This window comes from Dipodomys merriami, unplaced genomic scaffold (genome assembly GCF_024711535.1).
Source record: "Dipodomys merriami isolate MVZ:Mamm:240054 unplaced genomic scaffold, mDipMer1.0.p SCAF_15, whole genome shotgun sequence".
In the NCBI taxonomy this organism is placed as follows: domain Eukaryota; kingdom Metazoa; phylum Chordata; class Mammalia; order Rodentia; family Heteromyidae; genus Dipodomys; species Dipodomys merriami.
In genome coordinates, this window is record NW_027202826.1 from 19792751 (window position 1) to 19813726 (window position 20976).

Sequence of the window (20976 nt, forward strand, 5' to 3'; positions counted from 1 at the left end):
TCCTGGAAAACTCTTGTCTTTGCAAAAACAACTCTACTCTAATAGAGAAAAACAACTTGTTTTCCAAAATTCAAGCAATCTCCTAGCTTTCAAGACTTCTAGGGCTAAACCTGGAGTCTCACCCATCATCCAACAGGCAACCCAAATTGGTATAGAGATACAGGTTCAAAACCCTATGAAGAACGATTGTTTAGGCCCCAGGCAGCTAATATAGAGTGCTCTTAGTGGTCCAGTCAGTTCTGATAGTCTTTACACTATTATTTTATCTTTTTAGATCACAGTATTTTAGATCTATTAGCCACTGATTTCTGTGAGAAACCTGCCCAACTAAGTGGTTACAAATATACATGTTTGTAGTGTATTGGTTTTAAAAGAATGAGGAAATGTGGTTTTTTTCCTCAAAAGAATTAATTTGCTAAATTGAACAGACAGGAACCCTAAAAACACGTAGGGGGGAAAGATACAGTTTTCTAATAGTATTTTGTTAGGCTTTCATCAACAGTAGGCAACTGTGATTTCTTTTGGACAATTTATTTTATTCTCTAAGTTATTGCCTTACAAAACATTTCTAGTTTTCTTTATTTTCTTTCTTTCCCTCTCTTCCTTCCTTCCTTTTGTTCCTTTCTCCCTTTTGTTCCTTCCTTCCTTCCTTTTCTTCCTTCCTTCTTTCTTTCTCTCTCTCACTTTCTTTTTTCTCTCTCTCTCTTCCTCTCTTCATTCTTTCTCTCTTCGTTCTTTCTCTCTTCTTTCTTTCTCTTTTCTTTTTCTCTTTTCTTTCTTTCTCTCTCTCTTTCTCTCTCTCTTTCTCTCTCTCTTTCTCTCTTTCTTTCTCTCTTTCTTTCTCTCTTTCTTTCTCTCTTTCTTTCTGTGCTGGGCATAGAGCTTGGACTCTGGGCCTGGATGTTGTCTCTGAGTTTTCTTTTGCTCAAGGCTACCCACTCTACCACTTAAGCCGTAGCTCCACTTCCACCTTCTGGTGGTTAATTGGAGATAAGAGTCTCAAGTACTTTCCTGCCCAGGCTGGCTTTGAATATTGATTATTAGATCTAACCTCCTGAGTGGGTAGAATTACAGGCATAAACTGCTGGTGTCTAGCTCCTTCTAGTTTTCTTATTCTAGAATTCTGTCACTCCAGAAAGTGATAGAAAGAGGGTAATGAAGCCAAGGCATTTCAAGTGGTAAATTAGAACATGAGGGTTTAGAGACTTTAAGGGCGAGCTTTTAAACTGCACTGCCAAAGCTGACCAAGCATATTTGTTGTTGCAGCATTAATAATTACTTGCCAATAAAGAAGTACTTGCTGATAGTGCATTTTTATGGTATGGTATTTTATTATCTCTGACTTAGAAAATGGTAGCCACTGATATTCTAATAGATAAAAGAGACTCTTAATTTATGGTAGCCCAGCTCAGGAAGGATGTTTGATTACAGGGACTATTCTTTTCTTTCTGGCAAATTAAAAAGCTGGCACAACACAATGAAGCTTTTGGTGAGATGCCTTCTGAATTCTGTTTTTGTTTTTGTTTTTTTTAAAGATCTACCAATAACTTGCAGTTTAAATGTTTCCTATTATTGTTATTTTTGCTTGGTTTCTCCTGATTTACTTTGCCTTAATAACAAGTTAGTGCTGACCATATTAGGTCATCTTTAGCTAGCTGTTCTATGAATTCCTGTGTTTGTGACCTTGAGCATGACCTTCATCTCATTAGGCTGGGAGAAGTTTAGATCAAGGTCTCCATAAGCTTTAATATGTTAAAGCTCATGTTGGATTATAAGTTGACAACAGAGAAGTTATTGAGTCATGGACCTTTCAGTGTATCACCTTGGCCTAATGGGAGAGAAGTATATGAAGGATGTCTGACCAAATTCAGATTCTCCCAGTCAAACCTCTGCTGTGGACAGGCTTGTATCGTATTCCTCCTGCTCTACTTTGTGAGAATTTTTGCCATGTGTCTGATGCTGGCAAGTATTTGTTTTCCTAATTAATTTATAGAATCTACTATTTTAAGTGTGCTACATCATTTAAAAATGTAAAAGGCTTCAAGCTACAAAGTGTTATACAAAGTCATGATAGTTGATCCAGGAGAACAGAAAGTCAGAGCTGATGGGGCCTTAGAGAGTAGTTAATGCAACCTCTCATTTTGCAGATGAAGAAAAACACCAGCAGAGAAGCTATACATCTTTGTTCCTCTGCTGTTTTATGATTTCGCCAGCAAATTGTATATTTCTCATTCATAGAAGTACATTTCTTCTGCTGTTTTAAAATTCATTTGGTTCCCAAACTGAGAATGGAACTAGAAGAAACAGGTATTACAAAATCATTTTGCAATTTAAAAAGTAATCCTTATGGATTCAGTTGAGGAATCAAATATCAACAACACATCACTTAACGAAATGTCCTTTGGAGTCTTCCATGTCATCACAAGTGGCATTGCGGAAAGCATTTCCTTCTTTTCAAAGACTGACTCAGATCCCATTGTATGTATGATTTCTATATATTGTCTAAAATGAAAAATGCTATAGAGAACATGAGAGTTTAGATATTGCTTCTAGATATTTACTGAAATTCCTTTGGATCTATATTCAGCACTAATATTTCTGAGCCATCTAATGGTTTTTTCTGTTTAATTTTTTTGGGGGAACCTCTATACTGTTTTCCATTTTGTCTGTACTATTCTACCTTCCCAATTGTACACAAAGATCCAGTGTCCTCCATTTTGACTCATGCACACGTTTAAAAATGTACAATAACGATAGCTGTTGTGATGTTGATCTACATTCCCCTGATGATTGGTGGAGATGAGACCCTTTAAAATACTTGTCATCTATTGGTATTTCTTCTCTTGAGAAATGCCAAGATGAAACCTGCTTTACAACATACTATCTATAGTCAACAATATGGTGTGTGTTCTTTAATTTACATGAAGAAAGACATCCCACAAGAATATTTTTGAAGGTGGTGGATATGTTTAGTGATATGGCTGTTCTGATGGTTTCTGGTTGAGTACATATGTTCAAACTCATCAGAATATGTATATGTGTTAAGTGAGTCTAATTTTTAGGGATCAATTATGCTTCCATAAAGTTACATTTAAAAAGATGTGAACAGGGTTGGGAATGTGGCTTAGTGGTAGAGTGCTTGCCTAGCATGTATGAAGCCCTGGGTTCAATCCCTCCGTATGACATGAACAGAAAAAGCCAGAAGTGGTGCTGTGGCTCAAGTGATAGAGCATTAGTTGAGTAAAAGAAGCCTAGGGATAGTGGCCAGGCCCTGAGTTCAAGACCCAGGACCAGCAAAAAAAAAAAAAAAAGATGTGAGCAATGCTTAGTGTTTTATTTTATTTTATTTTATTTTTATCTTCTAGAGACTTGAAAAGAGAATCTGTTTCTTTGCCTTTTCCAGTTTTTAGAAGCTGCTTGCACTCACTCTTCCATTTCTTGGCTCAGAGCTCCATTCTCCATCTCCAAAGTGTAGGCTTTCCCAGCCTCTGCTTCTGTCTTTGAATAGCTTGGAGATCATAAGCACTGTCCAGATAATCCACAATAAGCTCCCTGTCTCAGGGCTCTTAAGTTAATCACATCTATAATGTTCCTGTTGCCAAATAAGGTAGCATGCATGAGTCCTGCATACTCAGATGTGAGGGTCATTGGAAAGTCATTTAATTAACCTACTACAAACACTTCTGACCACAAAATGACATCCCTGACCACAGTACTAACCTGAAGTGGAACAGTCTATTATAAGAGAGAGGAACTGCAGCTTAAAAATCTCAAAAAGGCATCAGTAAAGTATGGGTTAAAAATAAAACCGAGGGCCTTGAGTGTACTTAATAATAATAATATATATATATATATATATATATATATATATGAATGTCTACATTATTTATTTTGTCATTCATTCTTTTGACAGTAATAGGGTTTGAAGGAGGGTTTTATGTTTGCCAAGCACAAGCTCTACAACCTGAGCCATGCCTCTAGCCCTTTTTGCTCTGGTTAATGTTGAGATAGAGGCTTACTTTTTGCTCAAAATGGCCTAGATCACATTCCTCCTATTTTAAGCTTCTCACTGTTTCTGGGAAGATAGGTATATGCTACTATGCTCAGCTTTTTCTGTTGACATGGAGTCTTGAAATTTGCCCACCTGCTGGGGTGGAACTGTCATCCTCCCATTGAGTCTCCCCAGCTCTAGGAAGATTGGTGTGGTACCACGCCACACTTAGCTATTGGTTGAGATGGAGGTCTCATGAACCTATGACCTGGCCTAGCCTTGCACTCCAAATCTCCACCTCCTGAATAGCTAGGGTTACTGAAGTGAATCACCAGCACACAGCAAGGATGTTATTTATTTAAATATTTTATAGTATCTTTAAACTGTCTTTGAAACATCTTTTAAGCCTTCAGGTGGTATACGCCTGTAATCCTAGCTACTCAGGAGACTGAGATCTGAGAATTACGGTTTGAAGCCAGCCCAAGCAAGAAATCCTGTGAGAGTCTTATTCTAATTAACCACTAGGAAGCTGAAAGTGGAGTTGTGTTGCAAGTGGCAGAATGCTAGCCTTGAGCACAAAAGCTCAGGGACAGCGCCCATGTACTGCACACAGGACTGATGAATGCATATACTCATATGCGCATGCAGATACACACACACACACACACACACACACACACACACACACACACACACACACACACACACGTGCATGTGCACCCAGACACACATACTCTTTTAAAACACCTTTCAAACATCTTTAGATATTTTACAGTATCTTTCAATAAAGAGTTGTGAATTCACCACTTGTTCGGTACATGGTTTGTTTCATTTCTTCCTAAATACTCAAGGTTTTGATTGTATGTAACTGATATATTTAATTTTTTCACTTTCTAATATTTTATCAATGACTTGTGAATATCACATCAATTTTATAGTCAACACTAACTGTTAAGATTGTTATGAATACAGATAGTTTATTTCTTTTTCTGGCTTTATTTTGCTGAGATCACCAGAACCATCTAAACAGAAGTGATGGCATAAAAAGCCTTGTTTTGTGCTATTGTGTTTCAGCAATACCTATTGCCCATAGGGCTTCTGTGAGTGTTGGGATCTTTATCAGTTTGTGATCGTTTTTTCTAGTCCTAGTTTTCTCAGCAACATGATCTATTTCAGAGGAGATTCTCTTGAGATACAGAAGCAGAACTTCCTATTTTGATATATGTATTTATCTGATGGCAAAAATGTCTTTCTACAAAATGTGTAGGCTCTTGATGTTTTACTAAACCACATATTTCATGAAGTTCATACAATTTTGTTTTAAACCACAACCTTCCAAGAATTTATCTGAATCATCACTAAAAGTTCTTCATAACCAAAATGAGGCTCAAAATAGATTAACTGTGTCTACCACTGGCAAATAGAACAGGACTGTTTCCCACAATATCCTTACTGCATTTGCTGACTCAGAATAACTATATGAATGAAAATACCTTGGATTTCTCTGCTTCCTACATGGGATATTCATAGGCAAGAACTGCCAGGATAAAGTCTTTTTTTGTTGGTGGTGGTGGTCGTGGGGCTTGAACTCTGGGCTTGGGCTCTATCCCTCAGCTCTTCAGCTCAAGACGAGCGCTCTACCCCTTGAGCCACAGTGCTACTTCCAGTTTTCTAGTGGTTTATTGGAGATAAGAGTCTCATGGACTTTCCTGCCCAGGCTGGCTTTGAACCTCGATCCTCAGATCTCAGCCTCCTGAGTAGCTAGGTTTACAGGTGTGAGCCACCGCACCTGGCTAAGTCTTTTAAGTTAATAAAGTTAATGCAAGATACCTTGAATACATTGTATTAAAATTTCAGAAGAGCACAAAATCATATACAAATGCTTCTTTAGAGCTCTTCAGCCTTGTCAAAAGAAGAAAAAGGATTTTGAAGTCTCCTGGTTTGCCTAAAGAATAAGTAGGAGCCAGTGGGACAAAGGGCAGTGGACCTGTTGCAACAATGAGAAGTACAAGTTGTCATGTCCAAAACGAGCTTTACAACGTCGGTGCGGGGGGGGGGAAGGGGGGGGAAGGAAAAGGATTGGGATTGGGGGGGAGGGGGGAGGCTGGGAAGGGATGTGAAGGGTAAACAAAGGAGGAGGCTGCAATGCTTGGTAAGAAATGTATGCATTATCCTGCCCATGTAATTGTAACTCCTCTGTTACAGTATGTTCACAAATAAAATTAAATTAAATTTTTAAAAAAAGGGCAGTAAAAGCCATCTACATAAATGGAACAGAATTTGTGAAGTCCCCCAAAACAAAAGAAACATTAGTATTTTCGCTTATTCATAAATGATAAGGGTCAGAAATATAATAAAAATAAGCCTCGAGAGGCCAAACAATGAAATATGCCAGAAACTGGGTGATAATCAAGTGCTCTCTAAAACATTTACATTTTGAAAGTAAAAAAGAGGAAATAAATACATTTGGGAATCACAATGTAAATATAAATTAAACATTTTTAAATAAATATATATTAAATTAATATAAATTAAATTAAACAATATATAAATGTAAGTAAATAGGGATACAGGTGGACCCATTGCAACAATGAGAAATACAAGTCATTATGTCGAAAACGAACTTTACAACTTTGGTGTGTGGGGGGGAGCAGAGAGGATTGGGTGGGGGGCAAGGGGGGAGGATGGGAAGGGATGGGAAGCGGAAACAAAGGAGGAGGCTACAATGCTTGATAAGAAATGTACTCATTACCTTGCCCATGTAATTGTCACCCCTCTGTACAGTATTTTCACAATAAAAAAATAAAAATTAAAAAAGATTAAGTAGTATAGATTAAATAAATGTAAATATAAATCATAAATTAAATAAGTGTAATTATAATTTAAGTTAATATATAAATATAAATTAAATATATATACTTGGGAATCTAGACTTTTCTAGTTAAGCCAAAGCACCCTATGTATAAACTTTTGAGTGTTTTCTGTTTTATCCTATTGAAGGTGTTGAGGATGCATTGATAGGTCTTAAGTAAAATGGTAGAATGATGATATAAATATTCATTAGTCTGGAAAATAATGTGTGGATTAGGGAAACAGATAACTGAGGTAACTTATGAGGATCCCTCCAGATTCTCCATATTTTAGCAAGAAAAGAAAGTTGATGAGTTCTAAGCTATTTAGGAAGAAAAAACAACTAGATTTGATGGGTGAGAATTTGAGGGTTTTACCAAGGAAAGACATTGTTACAAACGATCAGCACCGTGTCTTGTGTGTGTTTTGGGCCTTGTACAAATGGACTGTGGTATAGGATCCCATAAACCATAGAGCAAACCGACCAGAGGTGCTGCCTAAAAGCGACCTGCACTGTGTTTGCTTTTGAGGGCAAAGGCAGTTAGACGTTTTGCTTAGTGTCAAACTAAACCCTTCAAATTCTCCACTGTCAAGGTGAACAATTACAGTCTGTGCTGTAACAGAAAAGACAAGAACCAGAACTGTGGGATCTACTGCAAAGCCCACGAAAAACTATTATAAACAAACAAACAAACAAATAAATAAATAAAGGCACGGCCGGACACTGGTGGATCACGCCTGTAATCTTAGCTACTCAGGAGGCTGAGATCTGAGGATTGCGGTTCAAAGCCAGCCTGGGCAGGAAAGTCCGTGAGACTCTTATCTCCAGTAAACCACTAGAAAACCGTAAGTGGCGCTGTAGCTTAAGCCGTAGAACACTCGCCTTGAGCTGAAGAGAGCAAGGAGGGCGCCCAAGCCCAGAGTTCAAGCCCCATGACTGACAAAGTAAAAAAAAAGGCATGCAGCAAAAACAAAGACCATGTGGCTGATTTCTAGAATATTAAGGATCAACACTGAAGTCTCTTTGATTAAGAGCAACATATCCCTTTCCCAGGCATGAGCAAAGTAAAATTTACACAAGCTTAAGATAATATGTGCTGAAAAGTCTTTGGAGATAACCCAAGGTGGTTTTTTGAACCTGGTGTATTTAGAGGTGGGTTTTTTGTTTTTTGTTTGTTTATTTGTTGTTTGTCACTTCTCTCAAAGTACCCAGTAATACAGAGGTGGTGTAAGATGGGAGAAGAGGTTTCTAGAAACTATAGCTAGAAGCAAGAATCAGAGATCAGACAGGATCAGGATGACAGGCAGTCAACCTCAGAGGATCATCGTCTGACTCTAGTGCCACTGGACGACTTCAGGAGTTGTTGTTGTTGTTTTAAAAATAACCGTCCTCAAGAGAAGAGTGTAGCCAGAGTAGATCAAAGACAGGACCTGTAAAGGTGAAAGAGAACCGAGTACGAATCAAAATGGGGCAGCATTCAACTGGAAATGAGATTAAGTGACAGCTTACCACAATCTGGACGCAGCCCAGAATCTCTGGCAACAAAATCCAGAAGTTTCTACATGTTGTTTGAATGATCCCCAGGGACACTCAAATGAAGACAGTAGCCTTTGCTTTATTTCTTTTCTCCAATCATCTCTGCAGAGCGCAGTGACTGCCGAGTGGAGAGATGGCCTGTCTCCCAACTCTTCTCATTTTGTTGACTTCACACCACATAATGGACAGAGTGACAGCACCGAGGCTTTCCAGAGGGCTCTCATTTCATTTTCTGTCACACTTCAGCTCCTGCGTATGTGCAATCCTGATCTCATGTCTTGTTCACTTACCTATTTTGAGCACTTTGTGTCTTTCACACATTTCACACACTACAGAGAGGTTAAGACACCTGAGTCCGGTAGCAGAAGGCCTCATCTACAAATTACTCTTGAATCATTAATGCACGACAGTGAGCAGGTTACTTAATCTCTTTGCAATGTATTTGTTGCTCTGGACAAAACAAAAAAGAAGTAGTCTTAGTAGAGCAAAGAAACTGGTTCGTTTTGAGTATGAAAAAATGTGTGAAAGGTACATACCACAGCTAACCACAGAGGACACACTCAAATGATAGCAAATTGTTATTGTGAAACCTTATTGTTGCTATCATACCCTATGTGATAGACAATATTAACACAAACACTCACATGCCCACATACGTACACACCCCATCCACACGGAGAAAGGCTTAATCAAATGGGCTGATTGAAGTTAGACATCATCAACTTCGGTCCACAGTAGTCCTCAACATCAGTGTCTCACTGGACAGACTTAAATGTCAAATGCAAAGAAAGGCCCAGATAATACCCAGGATTGATACTATCTCAGGCTTAATATGGCATGGCCATGCAAAGGTAGGGTCCTAGTAAAATGGGACACACTGAAGCTGTTGGTACCTATGAGGTAGCATTGGAGTCTCATTTTCAACACAAGTCAGCTTCAGATTGCTTCATCTTCCGTCTCCCTGACAAATGGAAGAAATACACTCTCTAGTGCTTAGCTCAGATCAATCATGGTCGCATGTATGTGCGGTGCTCTCCACACACTGTTGTGTAAAAAGCCATCATAAAACTCAGGGGACTGAAACAACAAAGTAATGGATTTTGTTCACAAACTTGCAATTTGGGCAGACCTCAATAGGGGAGGCTAATCTTTGCTCCAGGTGATTTTAGTTCAGCCAGCTCAAAGGATAGTTCATAGTACTGGTTTCCATAGGTGACAAGTGACACAGAGCAGAGAAAGAATGCCATGGAAGCTTCTAACACTTGGGCATCCAAGTCCATGGAAAAATAGGTTTTCTCTTTCATTGACCAGCCATTGCTAAAAGCTTCAGGAAAGGTAATTTTTTGGATGGCAGCTGTAAAGTATTAAGACAAAAGCAGGGCCAGATGTAAGGATTTTATTTGCCTTCCACTAGATGGAATTCGTGAAGCCTCATAAAGCCACAGTTAATAAGTTGCCTGCTTTGCCTTGAGGTATTTTCAGTAGCTCATAATAGCATTGATTTCAGGAAATATGGGAGCTTTTACTCACAAATACCTTTTGGCATGGTAGGGGTCAAGTAAAAATGATGAGAAAAGACCTTGTTTGGCTTGAGAAAAATTAAAGCCCTGCAAGCACAAAAAGTAATAAAAGGTTAGTATGTGCCTTTTGTCAGAGATGAGATACGTTTAAATGAACCCTTATGACAAGTACCTCCACTGTTTTAGTTGTAAACACCTTCTGCTGAATGCTAAGTAGAAAATCCAAGTTGGTCCCTAATGCTATCATGCAACGCAATGCTACCTAATATCTACTGGAAAGAAATGACCAGTAATTTCTTGAATTTTACAATCTCTGTGAAATACAGTGTGGGTTTTTTTCTAAGTCTCCAGTTTTGGTTATAGATGCCAAAGGAATAATATCAAACATTATAATGTAATACTTAACACTATCCTGGAGAAAATTAAACAACTCTATATGCAAAATGTCATAAAATATTTTTATGAAGGCTCAAAAAAGTTATTTCAAGGAGCTTCAAAATGGCAATACATTTATGATTCAATTTTTCTTGAGATATCAACATTGATCTGTGATAGCAGATAACCATATGATAGATAACTTAAAAAATTTAAATGAAAGACAAAGATACTACTGGTTAATCATCATCAGGACATGATTTTCCAGACTACATTTAAGAAGTAGTGATTCAGTTTGAATGATTAGTTCTAAAACATCTGGGAAGTGACAGAGAAGCAAGAAAGATATGAACCTTTCTTTTGAAAAATAAATATTTTCACATTAGTTCTGGTATGCATGATATGAGGGACAGCTAAGAAGAATGGACAGGACTGGTTAGCTCAATTTTTGATTTTTCCACAGATAGAAAATACAGATGCTCAGTTGAAAGATTAGTATAATAGTTCAGTATTACAATCACTATTAATTATCACGACAGAAGACATATATTAAGAATTTTACAATGTGCCAAAGATAGTCTAAATTCAAAAACATATATGCATTTGTATATTCCCTAACATATGTATAAAGTCCCTATTAATGTATTTACTCATCAGATATTCTTTTGAAGTGGGTACTATTCATGCTCCCATTTTACAGATGAGCAAACTGGTGAGTAGCAAAGCTAAGTGTTTGTTTGGCAATGTCACAGATCCCATAGATGCTGGAGTCAGGATTGAAACTTGAAGATGGGGGCTCCAGAGTTCACGCTCTTAACTACACTGCTGTAGTTCTTAAAGCACACAACGTCTATAAGAAAAGTCTGAAGTCATGGCATAGTGAAATCTGCATGTGAGTGTCCTGTGGTCTCATTTCCAAGATACCCAAACAGGCTTCAAATGGTTTCATTTGCCATCACATTCTGACAAATGGCAGAAATATACTCTGCAGAGCTTAACCTGAATCAGCCATGGTTGCGTGTATGTGTTGTCTTTTCCACACACTGCTGTGCAACCAGCCATTGTAAGTGTAAGAACTACTGTGCAACTGCGTCTGCATGTGAAGTGACACCTCCCCATCCATCACAGTGGCAGAACCTAAGCCATGCTGAGAAATGCCTTGCCTAATCTTTGAAAGAAGCCCAAGAAGGAGGCAGGGTTTACAGATGAAAATCAGTTCTGAGAAAAAATTAGGTGACTTGTTTATATCAATAGTTCAGAGTCACTTTGAAGTCATCTGACTCCAAATCTTGTAATCACTCCCCTCATTCTCCTGAATGCCCTGGAAAATGGCCAGCAGAACCATTAATAAGTACCAGGAGCGGAGTCCTATTCTAATGAATCTAATTTAATTGGGTAGGTCCTGGGAATAGGTAATGTATAAGCTTTGCCCATGGACTTAATAGAGTCAGGGCAAAGAAACTCCCACTCCTCTGATACTGTTTCCTATCTTGAAATGATCTTTGGTTTCAGCCTCCTGAGACACAATAACCCCAATTTTCTTACCAGCATGGAAAATTTAAGTGATTGGAAACCTTAAGTGCTTTGTTTCATGGGTTTTAAAACACGAGACATAGATGTTAGATGTAAAATGGATTTCCTTACCTATTCACAAATAACTAGATTGCTGTGGTATAGTGTCAAAATTTTTAATTCATTTTTCTGATCTTTCTATAATATGTAATTTTTCTATAATAGGTGGTCTATTTAATTTCTCACACCTGCTGTAATTCTTTTTAGCTAGTGCATCTATGATTGACAACATTGTCATACAGCAGTCACCTGACTCATTACATTTGGTTCTCATTATTGGATAGCAATAAATATTTATTAACTTACTGTACTCACCTTTCGTTTGTGTGTGTTCCTTTTTTATTATTATTTTATTTTTGAAGTAGCATCCATTTGTAGTGTGAGGTGTTTCATGGTGATACTTCCATGAATGCACGCAGTGTAATTTGAACAATTTCGCCTCCACCACAATATTTCCATTCTTCCCATCCCTCTTCTCCACTTTCCAAAGAGTGTTTGGAAGAATTTTCATAATGCTATCTTCATATATTCAAATATTACAAGTGTCCTTATCACCTCTGAGTTTCATCACCTTTCCACTAAGCACCTCCTAAACAGTATTTTTTTAATGTGAAAGTATTTTGGAATGCCTAACAACTGGATCACAAAGTGCTATGTGTTTGATAAAGGAGAAATGTATATCTGGATTTCTTTTATTTGATCAATAGGGACAATTAGAAGAAACAAGCTCAGATCGAAAAATGGTTCTACTAAGTGACCCATAAACAGACTTAGGGCTGTAAGAGCTGAGAATTGTTATAGAAACTCTCACATGGTGGTGGGAAGGTTGTGTGTTCTAAGACAAATCTGTGCTAAAAACCTGGAGTAGCTTTCAATGGCCAAATAGTTAGAAAATAAGAAGTAAAGTATCTGTGGTAATGAGGGCAAGGGAAACAAAGGAATTAGGAACCACAATTTAAAATTAATTTTGATCTATTCTACTTAGAATATGCAGATTTTTACTTTTTATTCCAACTACAATAAATAAGGCAAGCCTATGTAATGAGAATGTTTCTTCTGAGTAATTTCTAGAAAATTCAGTTGTTATTAAATAAATAAGAAAATATAGGTTTTCTAATATTATCAGTAGTATTCAGAATTATCTTTTAATGTCTCTAAGGTCATAGCAATTATCCTTCACTTTGAACTACATCACTGAATTGTAGATTTTCTTGAATTAAGTCCATGTTTTTCTCACTTATTCACATTCTTCAGTCTATCATTATTAGTCAGAGAAATGAATTTTCAAATTAATTTTACCAGCTACATCAGTTTTTAAATGTTTATTTGTAGAGTAGGAGTGTGAGCCAGTCAAACATAATTTCTTCACTGAAGAGTTTCACTTTCCATTGTCCATTAGCTTTTATTGTATCACAATTAGAATCATCTGTCTACCAGAGAGAGGCTTGACCGGAAGAAAGCATCAGGTGCTATTCAAAAGAGCACTGGATCTGCTTGATCCACTGCATGTGAAGTCCAAAGCACTGGGCTGTCCTGAATGTGATTGTCTGCTTTATGTTTTGTGATCTGGCACAAATGGACAACAGTGGATATTACTTTCTCTTACTATCTTTCTGTGTAGTATACTCCAGCATGTCTTTCAGGGAGGATACATGAAATCACTTTGAAAACCATTCATTTCATTGCTTTTTAAACACAGAATTGAAATTAAGATCTTCTCAAATTATGGACTTTGGATCTCTCTTTGCCAGTAAGACAGAGGGGTCAGAGTTGTAAGCTACATACGATATTTGTCTACAAAAGGAGTTTTGTATTATACTCTGATTACAGCATAATTACTTCATCTGAATGACCACAAGTAAATGATTAAAAGGAAAAAAGACTATCTGCTTCTATTTTTCTATAAGAAAATTAGGAACCACACCAAAAATTTAATTTTGATGCTCTTGTTGCAACCTTTAGACAAATATTCTTAGAATGGACAGAATTTTATTTTTAAAATTTTTATTCTATCCACAAAATGATAAGGAAGATGTAAGCAGAGTAAAACATAATTGAATGATTTGTTTAAGGTAGAAAAGCCAGGCATGTTTTAGTTCTGTGTTACCAAAGAGACACAGCCCATTAAGTTATCAAACAATACTACTGTTCACATTCATAATATTTTAGCTTCTTTTTAAAGACTGCATCTAAAGTAACCATGACATATCTCCATTTACCCAATTTTACCTCAGAACACAATAAACATTTGTGAGAGACTTTCACTATCTTTGTATCCAAACCAACTGTAAAATCATAGTTATCGTGTACGTTTCCAAATATCTATCCATCCATCTATTTATCCATTTTTCTTTTTCTTTCTATCCATCTTTCCTTCTTTCCTTCCTTCCTTTGTCCCTTCCTTCCTTCCTTTCGTTGGCAAGCAGAGACAGTGTTGGGAAATGAGCAGGGAGGCCTGTAGTCATTTTTGCTGTCATTGCTTTTGTCCATTTCTTCTTTGAGCGTTGAGAGGGGACTTTCTATTTCCTCTGAAACTGTAGAGCCAATATAGTGTTTACTTCATGTGCACTATAGACAGCCTGACTCTGCTGCCTCCTGACCTGAACAAAAGGAAATGCCAGGTAGACAGGTGGATTGTACAACTGGGGTTTTCCTGTGTCACATACACAAATACCTGTTGCCCCTGCCCTCGTGGCAAGCTAGATAACTTATTGGCTCCCAATTCCACCTCCATCACTACATCTCTACATCACTGTAATGATTTTTATTATGACATTTATGTTGTTTCATTAAGTTATTTATTACGTAGGGTGCTTCCGTTTCTGCTTTTGAATGTTTCCTCATCTTCCTGTGGTCTCTCAAGTGCCACCACTCTGAAGCTTGTGAGTTTCTTGAAAACATTTGTGAACAACATCTCCTATATTTACAACCTATTTTGTAGTATTCTTAGGTGACTTGGCATGCTCTTACTTTACATACTTCTTTACTTGTTTTCCTTATTGTTTGGAGTCTCCAATATAAAAACTAGCTGTGGAATGAGAGGCATGGCTCAAGAAAGAAAGCGCTTGCCTTTGCCTAACGAGCATGAAAATCTGAGTTCAAATCCCAGTACCACCACAAAGAAAAAAAAGAGACAAATGATCCTATAATGCCAGTTTCTCTACTATTTTAATGACGATAATAATACAAAACCTAAAGTTGTTTTGAGAACTAAATGTTTATATAAGAAATGTTTCTATAGAACAGTGTGTATTATATAGTAAGTTGTATTTGATAAAATTGTTACATCTATCATAAGCATGATAAAAATGTATCTGTCTGAGTTTTCTCAGAAAAATTTAATTTATTGGGTCTTCTTTTGTTTTTTGTTTTTTGAGGGGAGGTGTTTTGGTGGTGGTGGTGGTGATAACTGGAGTTTGAATTCTGGGAGTTGCTCCTCATAGGCAATGATTGTATCAGCTGACCCATACTCCCAGAACTTTATTTTTGTTTTGCTTTCATTTGTTTGCAAGATTTCTCTGGACTGGCTTCTTATCACAATCTTCCTGCCTCCAACTCCTAAGTCGTTGGGATTATAAACATGCACCACCAAGTCTATGTTGCTGAAATAAAATCTCATTAGCTTGTTGCTTAGGACAGCCTCATACCACCATCTTCCCAAATATCTGGGATTACATGTATGTGTCACCATGCCTGGCTCAACTTATTCCTTCTTGTTCTTTCTTGTTCCATTGCCTAATCTGGTTTCTGATATTTAGTAGGTTCTAAATAAGCAATCTAAAATAAGAAAATACAAGCAACCTTTTTGCCATTAATATAATTCCTTCGAAAGTGAACTTTGCCTAAGTTGAGTTGATATGGCTTTATTTTGTTAAATTTAATACACTAGCAAGGCATAAATTTTAATAAAACTTCAAAATATCACCAACACAGGATGTACTATTTACTTGTTATTCATTACTTAGCATGGATGTTAATAAATGAAAATCACAGATGAGATAAGTTGATCTTTATCTTGCTGTTTTAATTATATAATCCATAAAAAGTAATAAAATGTTTGAGTAACTGGACTAAATGAGAATGGCAACATTAGAAAACCAGATGACACATTTTTTTCCCCAGTGTTAACTTTGGAGGTGATAAGTTTTGCTGCTTTCTACAGAGCTTCACTCAGTTTCAGACAAAATGAGTAATATTAAATCTTCCATCTATTTTCATATGAATTTTGTTCTTACTTAAAGTTTTAAATGTAATACATATTCTATTGGGAAGCCATCCTTTGCATCAACGTCATGGCTTTATCTTTTGGAAATAATGACTATTTAAACCAGACCAATGCTTCTCAAAAGCATACGATACTCAAGCTGAAGGGTGAAAACACCAGACAAACTTATTTAAGCTTCCGACAAGTATCCACATTCATGGTGTTGCCTCCAGGTTAAAATAGATATTATAGGGTCTGGGAGTGCTTGAGTGGTAGAGTGGTAGAGTGCTTGCCTTGCATGTATGAGGCCCTGGGTTCGATTCCTCAGCACCACACAGGCAGACAAAACTGGAAGTGGCACTGTGGCTCAAGTGGTAGAGCGCTAGACTTGAGCTGAAGAGCTGAAGGACAGCACCCAGGCCCAGAGTTCAGGCCCCTTGACCTGCAATAAATACATAAATAAATAATAAAATATATATTAGATAATAGATATTTCTACTGGATCAGTCCTGGTTTCATTTAGGCTACAATCATGGAGATTAGGAATTATTTTCACCAGTGCCTAAAATCCAATTGGCAGATCATCTGAAATTTTAAAGAGTAATCTGCTACTAGAGGCCGAGTGACATACTATGAGGTTCACTGTACAAAATTTATAAAATATAAATAGCAGTACCCAGGGCAGCTCACCTATGGACCCCACAAAATGAAGTTTATTTCATCATTACAAGTTTAAAACTTTCAGATTTCACAATATGATGGTTTTTTTCCCTCCAAAGTGGACTTATTGTTCTTATTGATTCTCTTCTATTTTTATTTTATATTCAAGTGTGGGAAACACATTTCTTTAACAACAATGTTGTTTCTTCTGCTAGAAAAGCTTTCCCTTTTATTTGTTACCTTAAATGCACTGCAATTTTGCTTTGTACAAGTGTGTCCTATTGTCCACTTGTCAAATAATTCTACCATAACGTTTAATTTATTTTGGTGCCTTATATGCATGGCTTGATCTGCAATTATGTTCATTAAATAGGTATGTATTCCAATGTCCTCAGTAGAGGTCAATGGAGTAACATCAGTCATCTGATAACCGATCTGAATGGAGTCTGACTAGTGAGATTGGTGAAAATGGTGACTTTTAATAAGAAAATCATTGTGTATTGCGCAGGGGCTTTTTTCTTTCTTTTTTAATGAGACACTTTTCTTTATTTAAATATAATTTTTTGTCCAGGTGATGTACAGAGGGGTTACAGTTAAATTTGTAAAGTAGTGAGAACATTTCTTGTCAAACTTGTTACCCCCTCCCTCAATTTTTCTCCTCCTTTCCCTCCCCCAATTCCCTTCCCAAGTTGTACGGATCATTTCCAACATATTGTTCTTCTATGATAGCAATATCCAGAATGGAAGTAAATTCCAGAACTTAGATGTAAAATTGTAATAGGAAATGAAATACTTAGGGTATTGCAGTGTGATGTATTAGTGATATCCTAGACATATCATATGAAAGTGCTTTTGTAGCTGTGTGGCAATAACTCACCTCTATATTCCTAGCTGCCCAAGAGGCTGAGATCTGAGGATCATGATTCAAAGCCAGTCTAGGCAGTAAAATCTTTCAAACTCTTATCTCCAATTAATGAGCAAAGAGCTGGAAATGGTGTTGTGGCGTAAGTGGTAGAGTGCTAGCCTTGAGGAAACAAAACCTAAAGATTAGCTGAGTTCAAGGCCTGATACTGGTACAAAAAATGAAAGTGTATTTGTATACTTTTACCTATTGCAACTTTTCCCCACAGGAATAACTTTTAAATTCAACCTGCTTTCAAATTGAAGTTTTGAGGTTAAAAATAATACTCACCTACTCTGTCTGCATTGAAGGCACAGTCTACCTTTTCTACTGATCAATCTTTCATGTTTTCAGTATGTTAATCAATAAGAACCAACTCTTCTAAGTCTACATCGGATGTCTGGGATTATCTCAACCACATAAACCCCCTACTGGGAATAGATGGGGATAGACATCTAGAGATGTGTCTGTTAAATTTGTCAAATAACACATATTTGCCGATACTGATAACAACTGAAAAGGTTTGTCTTTGGTTTCATTTGTCAAATAACATTTATTATCTAACAACAGGAGGGTATAATTTTTGTAGGAAATTGCTAGGTCTGTAAGTGGTATTTTATGATTGCTTCTGACATAGATTTCAAGAACCACTTGCCCCTCTGATTTTAGATCAATCAAACAGCCCAACCCAGTGAGGATGACAAAGCTATCCTTCGGTTGTTCGGCCTGTTTGTTTCCCATGTGTTTCTCTTTGACCCTCACTGAAATAATGAAAGCCTCAGAAGAAAAAGTAAGGAAGCAATGGGCTCTTGACATATTCAACAGAAATGTATATACCTGACTCTCTTCACTAACTTTGGTCTGTGGGATTGGAAACATGAGTTACTCAATTCATTGGCGTCTATTTAGGTTTCCTCCAACTGGACACATATTCGGGAATTTGATTTTATTGAATATTTAATACAGTATAATGATTAAGGTATTTTGATGCGGTGGTATTTTGTATTGACTGTACAAACACTTATTAACTTTAATTTTGAATCACAAACGGATGTGTTATTGTTCATGTCAGAAGAATAGGAAATGAAAACATATGCATATCCATATCCATAATGCATGCCAATACATGTCGAACTTGTTACCCCTTCCCTCATTTTTCTCCTCCTTTCCCTTCCCCCATTCCCCTCCCAGGTTGTAGAGATCATTTCCAACATATTGTTCTTCTATGATAGCAATATCCAGAATGGAAGTAAATTCCAGAACTTAAATGTAAAATTGGAATAAGAAATAAAATACTTAGGGTATTGCAGTGTGATGTATTAGTGATATCCTAGGCATATCATATAAAAGTGCTTTTGTAGCTGTGTGGTAATGACTCACCTCTGTATTCCTGCCTACTTAAGAGGCTGAGATCTGAGGATCATACATATATGTATAAATATATTCATAAAATAGAACTGATTTCAAAAAACACAAAAATTAGTTAAGGTTGGTTTCTTTCTTTCTCTCAAAAACAGAAAACAACCATATAATTTCATTGTCTTTCACTGTATTAAAATTCTTGATATGATTAAGAATACTTTTTGAATTAGTAAAAGCTACAGAATTGTTAAAAGGAACTAAAGATCATAATTTCTGCAAGGAACAGTAGTATTCCATTTTATTTCAAAATTGTTTACTGCACCTCAGTTTCATGATGATTTTCTTTCATTTTTAAATAGACTTATTGTTTATTATAGTTGTTCCATTTCTCACTTGTAGTCATTTCACTGTGTACCATTAATGAATTGTAGACAACATCTGTCATAAAATAGAGGTAAAACATTTGATAAAACTTTAAAACTATGTTTTTAATCTCTCCAGGTATCAAATTAAGATTTAGGAACTTTAATGCACACTAATGAAAGTTATATTCATTTTTCACAGATCCAAGAAGCTTATAGTAATAATGAGCAAGAAAATGACTATAAGGACGATTTTATCTCATTCACTACATATTCACCCTGTAAGTGTTCCTATATGTTACATTTATATGTAGCTTTACTATTATGGAATATAACTCAAAATATATGTGTAATTAGAAATCTATGAATATACAACTACAGAAGTATGACTAAAGAATGTAAAAAAATAATTAACTGAATGACTTAATTTCTACCATGGTAGAAATACTTTTACAATTGATAATTGAAATACTTTTGATATGTTCAGGATTTAATAATAACCAAACACATGTTTTCCTACCCTAAAATTGTATGGCGGCAACACTGATATTTTTTCTACTTGATGACTATATTTCAAGTGTGTTTTATGAAAATACAATCACATTTGTTCTAATCCTTACTTTTCAAAGCAATGAAGCAAGAAGGGCAGATAAAAGCTTTAAAGACCTCCCGGTTCTATGTATTATATATTCTAATGTCTGACAACATATTCAGCATTCATTAGGCTTCATTAGCATACAATGGTCTGTTCAACATCTTCAAGCAGCATTTCTGATAGATATTGCATACCCTATATTTCTGTTTTTTTAACTGTTATTGTAAAGATGACATCTAGAGGAGTTCAGTTACATCAGTCAGATAATGAGTACATTTCTAAACTTACAAGACAAAAGGTAGAGAAATCAAAAACAACAAAAGGGAAGAAAAACAGAAAACCCCAAATAATAAAAAAACCTCTTGTTTCCATTTCTTGGAATTCATTTCAATAAACATCATTCTATATGTTCATATGCACATAGCTCTACCACTACCAACTTCTCTACTTTCTGATTTTTAGTCTCAGCAGGTGAAAATTCCTGTATTTCTTTGTCAAGGCAGTTAGATAATTAATCTAGCCTCCTTTATCCTTTTTACTTTCTCCTCCATGCCATATTCAATCTGTTATATAATACTGTCCACGCTGCCTTCTGCATATGCTAGCCTTCCTCCATTTCGCACCCCTTTTGTTGCTATTTAGCTCTCAGTGGTTTATTCCCGGGGTACAGTTGTTCTCAGTAGAAGCCTGTTCATTGCCAACTTGTTAGTGAACAATTATTTTCTGTCATCATGACTTGGGGAGAGAGGGTCACTACTGGTATTTATTTAATAGAGATGCTAAGAATGCTACTAAACATTCTACAATATACCAGACAGTTCCTCAGTCCAAAATGCCAGTAGTAAACAGCTATTAAGAAAATCTATGATAGTAGTTGAAATTCTATCATGAAAGAAGTAATCACTATTCTTTAAATCATCTAATAGGTTCTCATGTCTACTTTGTATAATCCATACTTCGGCACAATCAACTCCTTCAAACATTGCAACACACACACACACACACACACACACACACACACACACACACACGTTCATGTGAATGCGC

General features: G+C 36.4%; 1 protein-coding gene across 3 annotated transcripts in view; it reads left to right on the forward strand.

Moving 5' to 3' along the window:
* Nucleotides 1-20976, forward strand: part of Bank1 (B cell scaffold protein with ankyrin repeats 1) — a 171159-nt gene that overhangs the window by 114204 nt on the left and 35979 nt on the right. For all 3 annotated transcript variants that reach the window (XM_070022344.1, XM_070022345.1, XM_070022346.1), the window contains exon 8: nucleotides 19537-19615. In XM_070022344.1, coding sequence (XP_069878445.1) covers nucleotides 19537-19615 — 79 coding nt within the window. The remainder of the gene's footprint in view (nucleotides 1-19536; nucleotides 19616-20976) is intronic.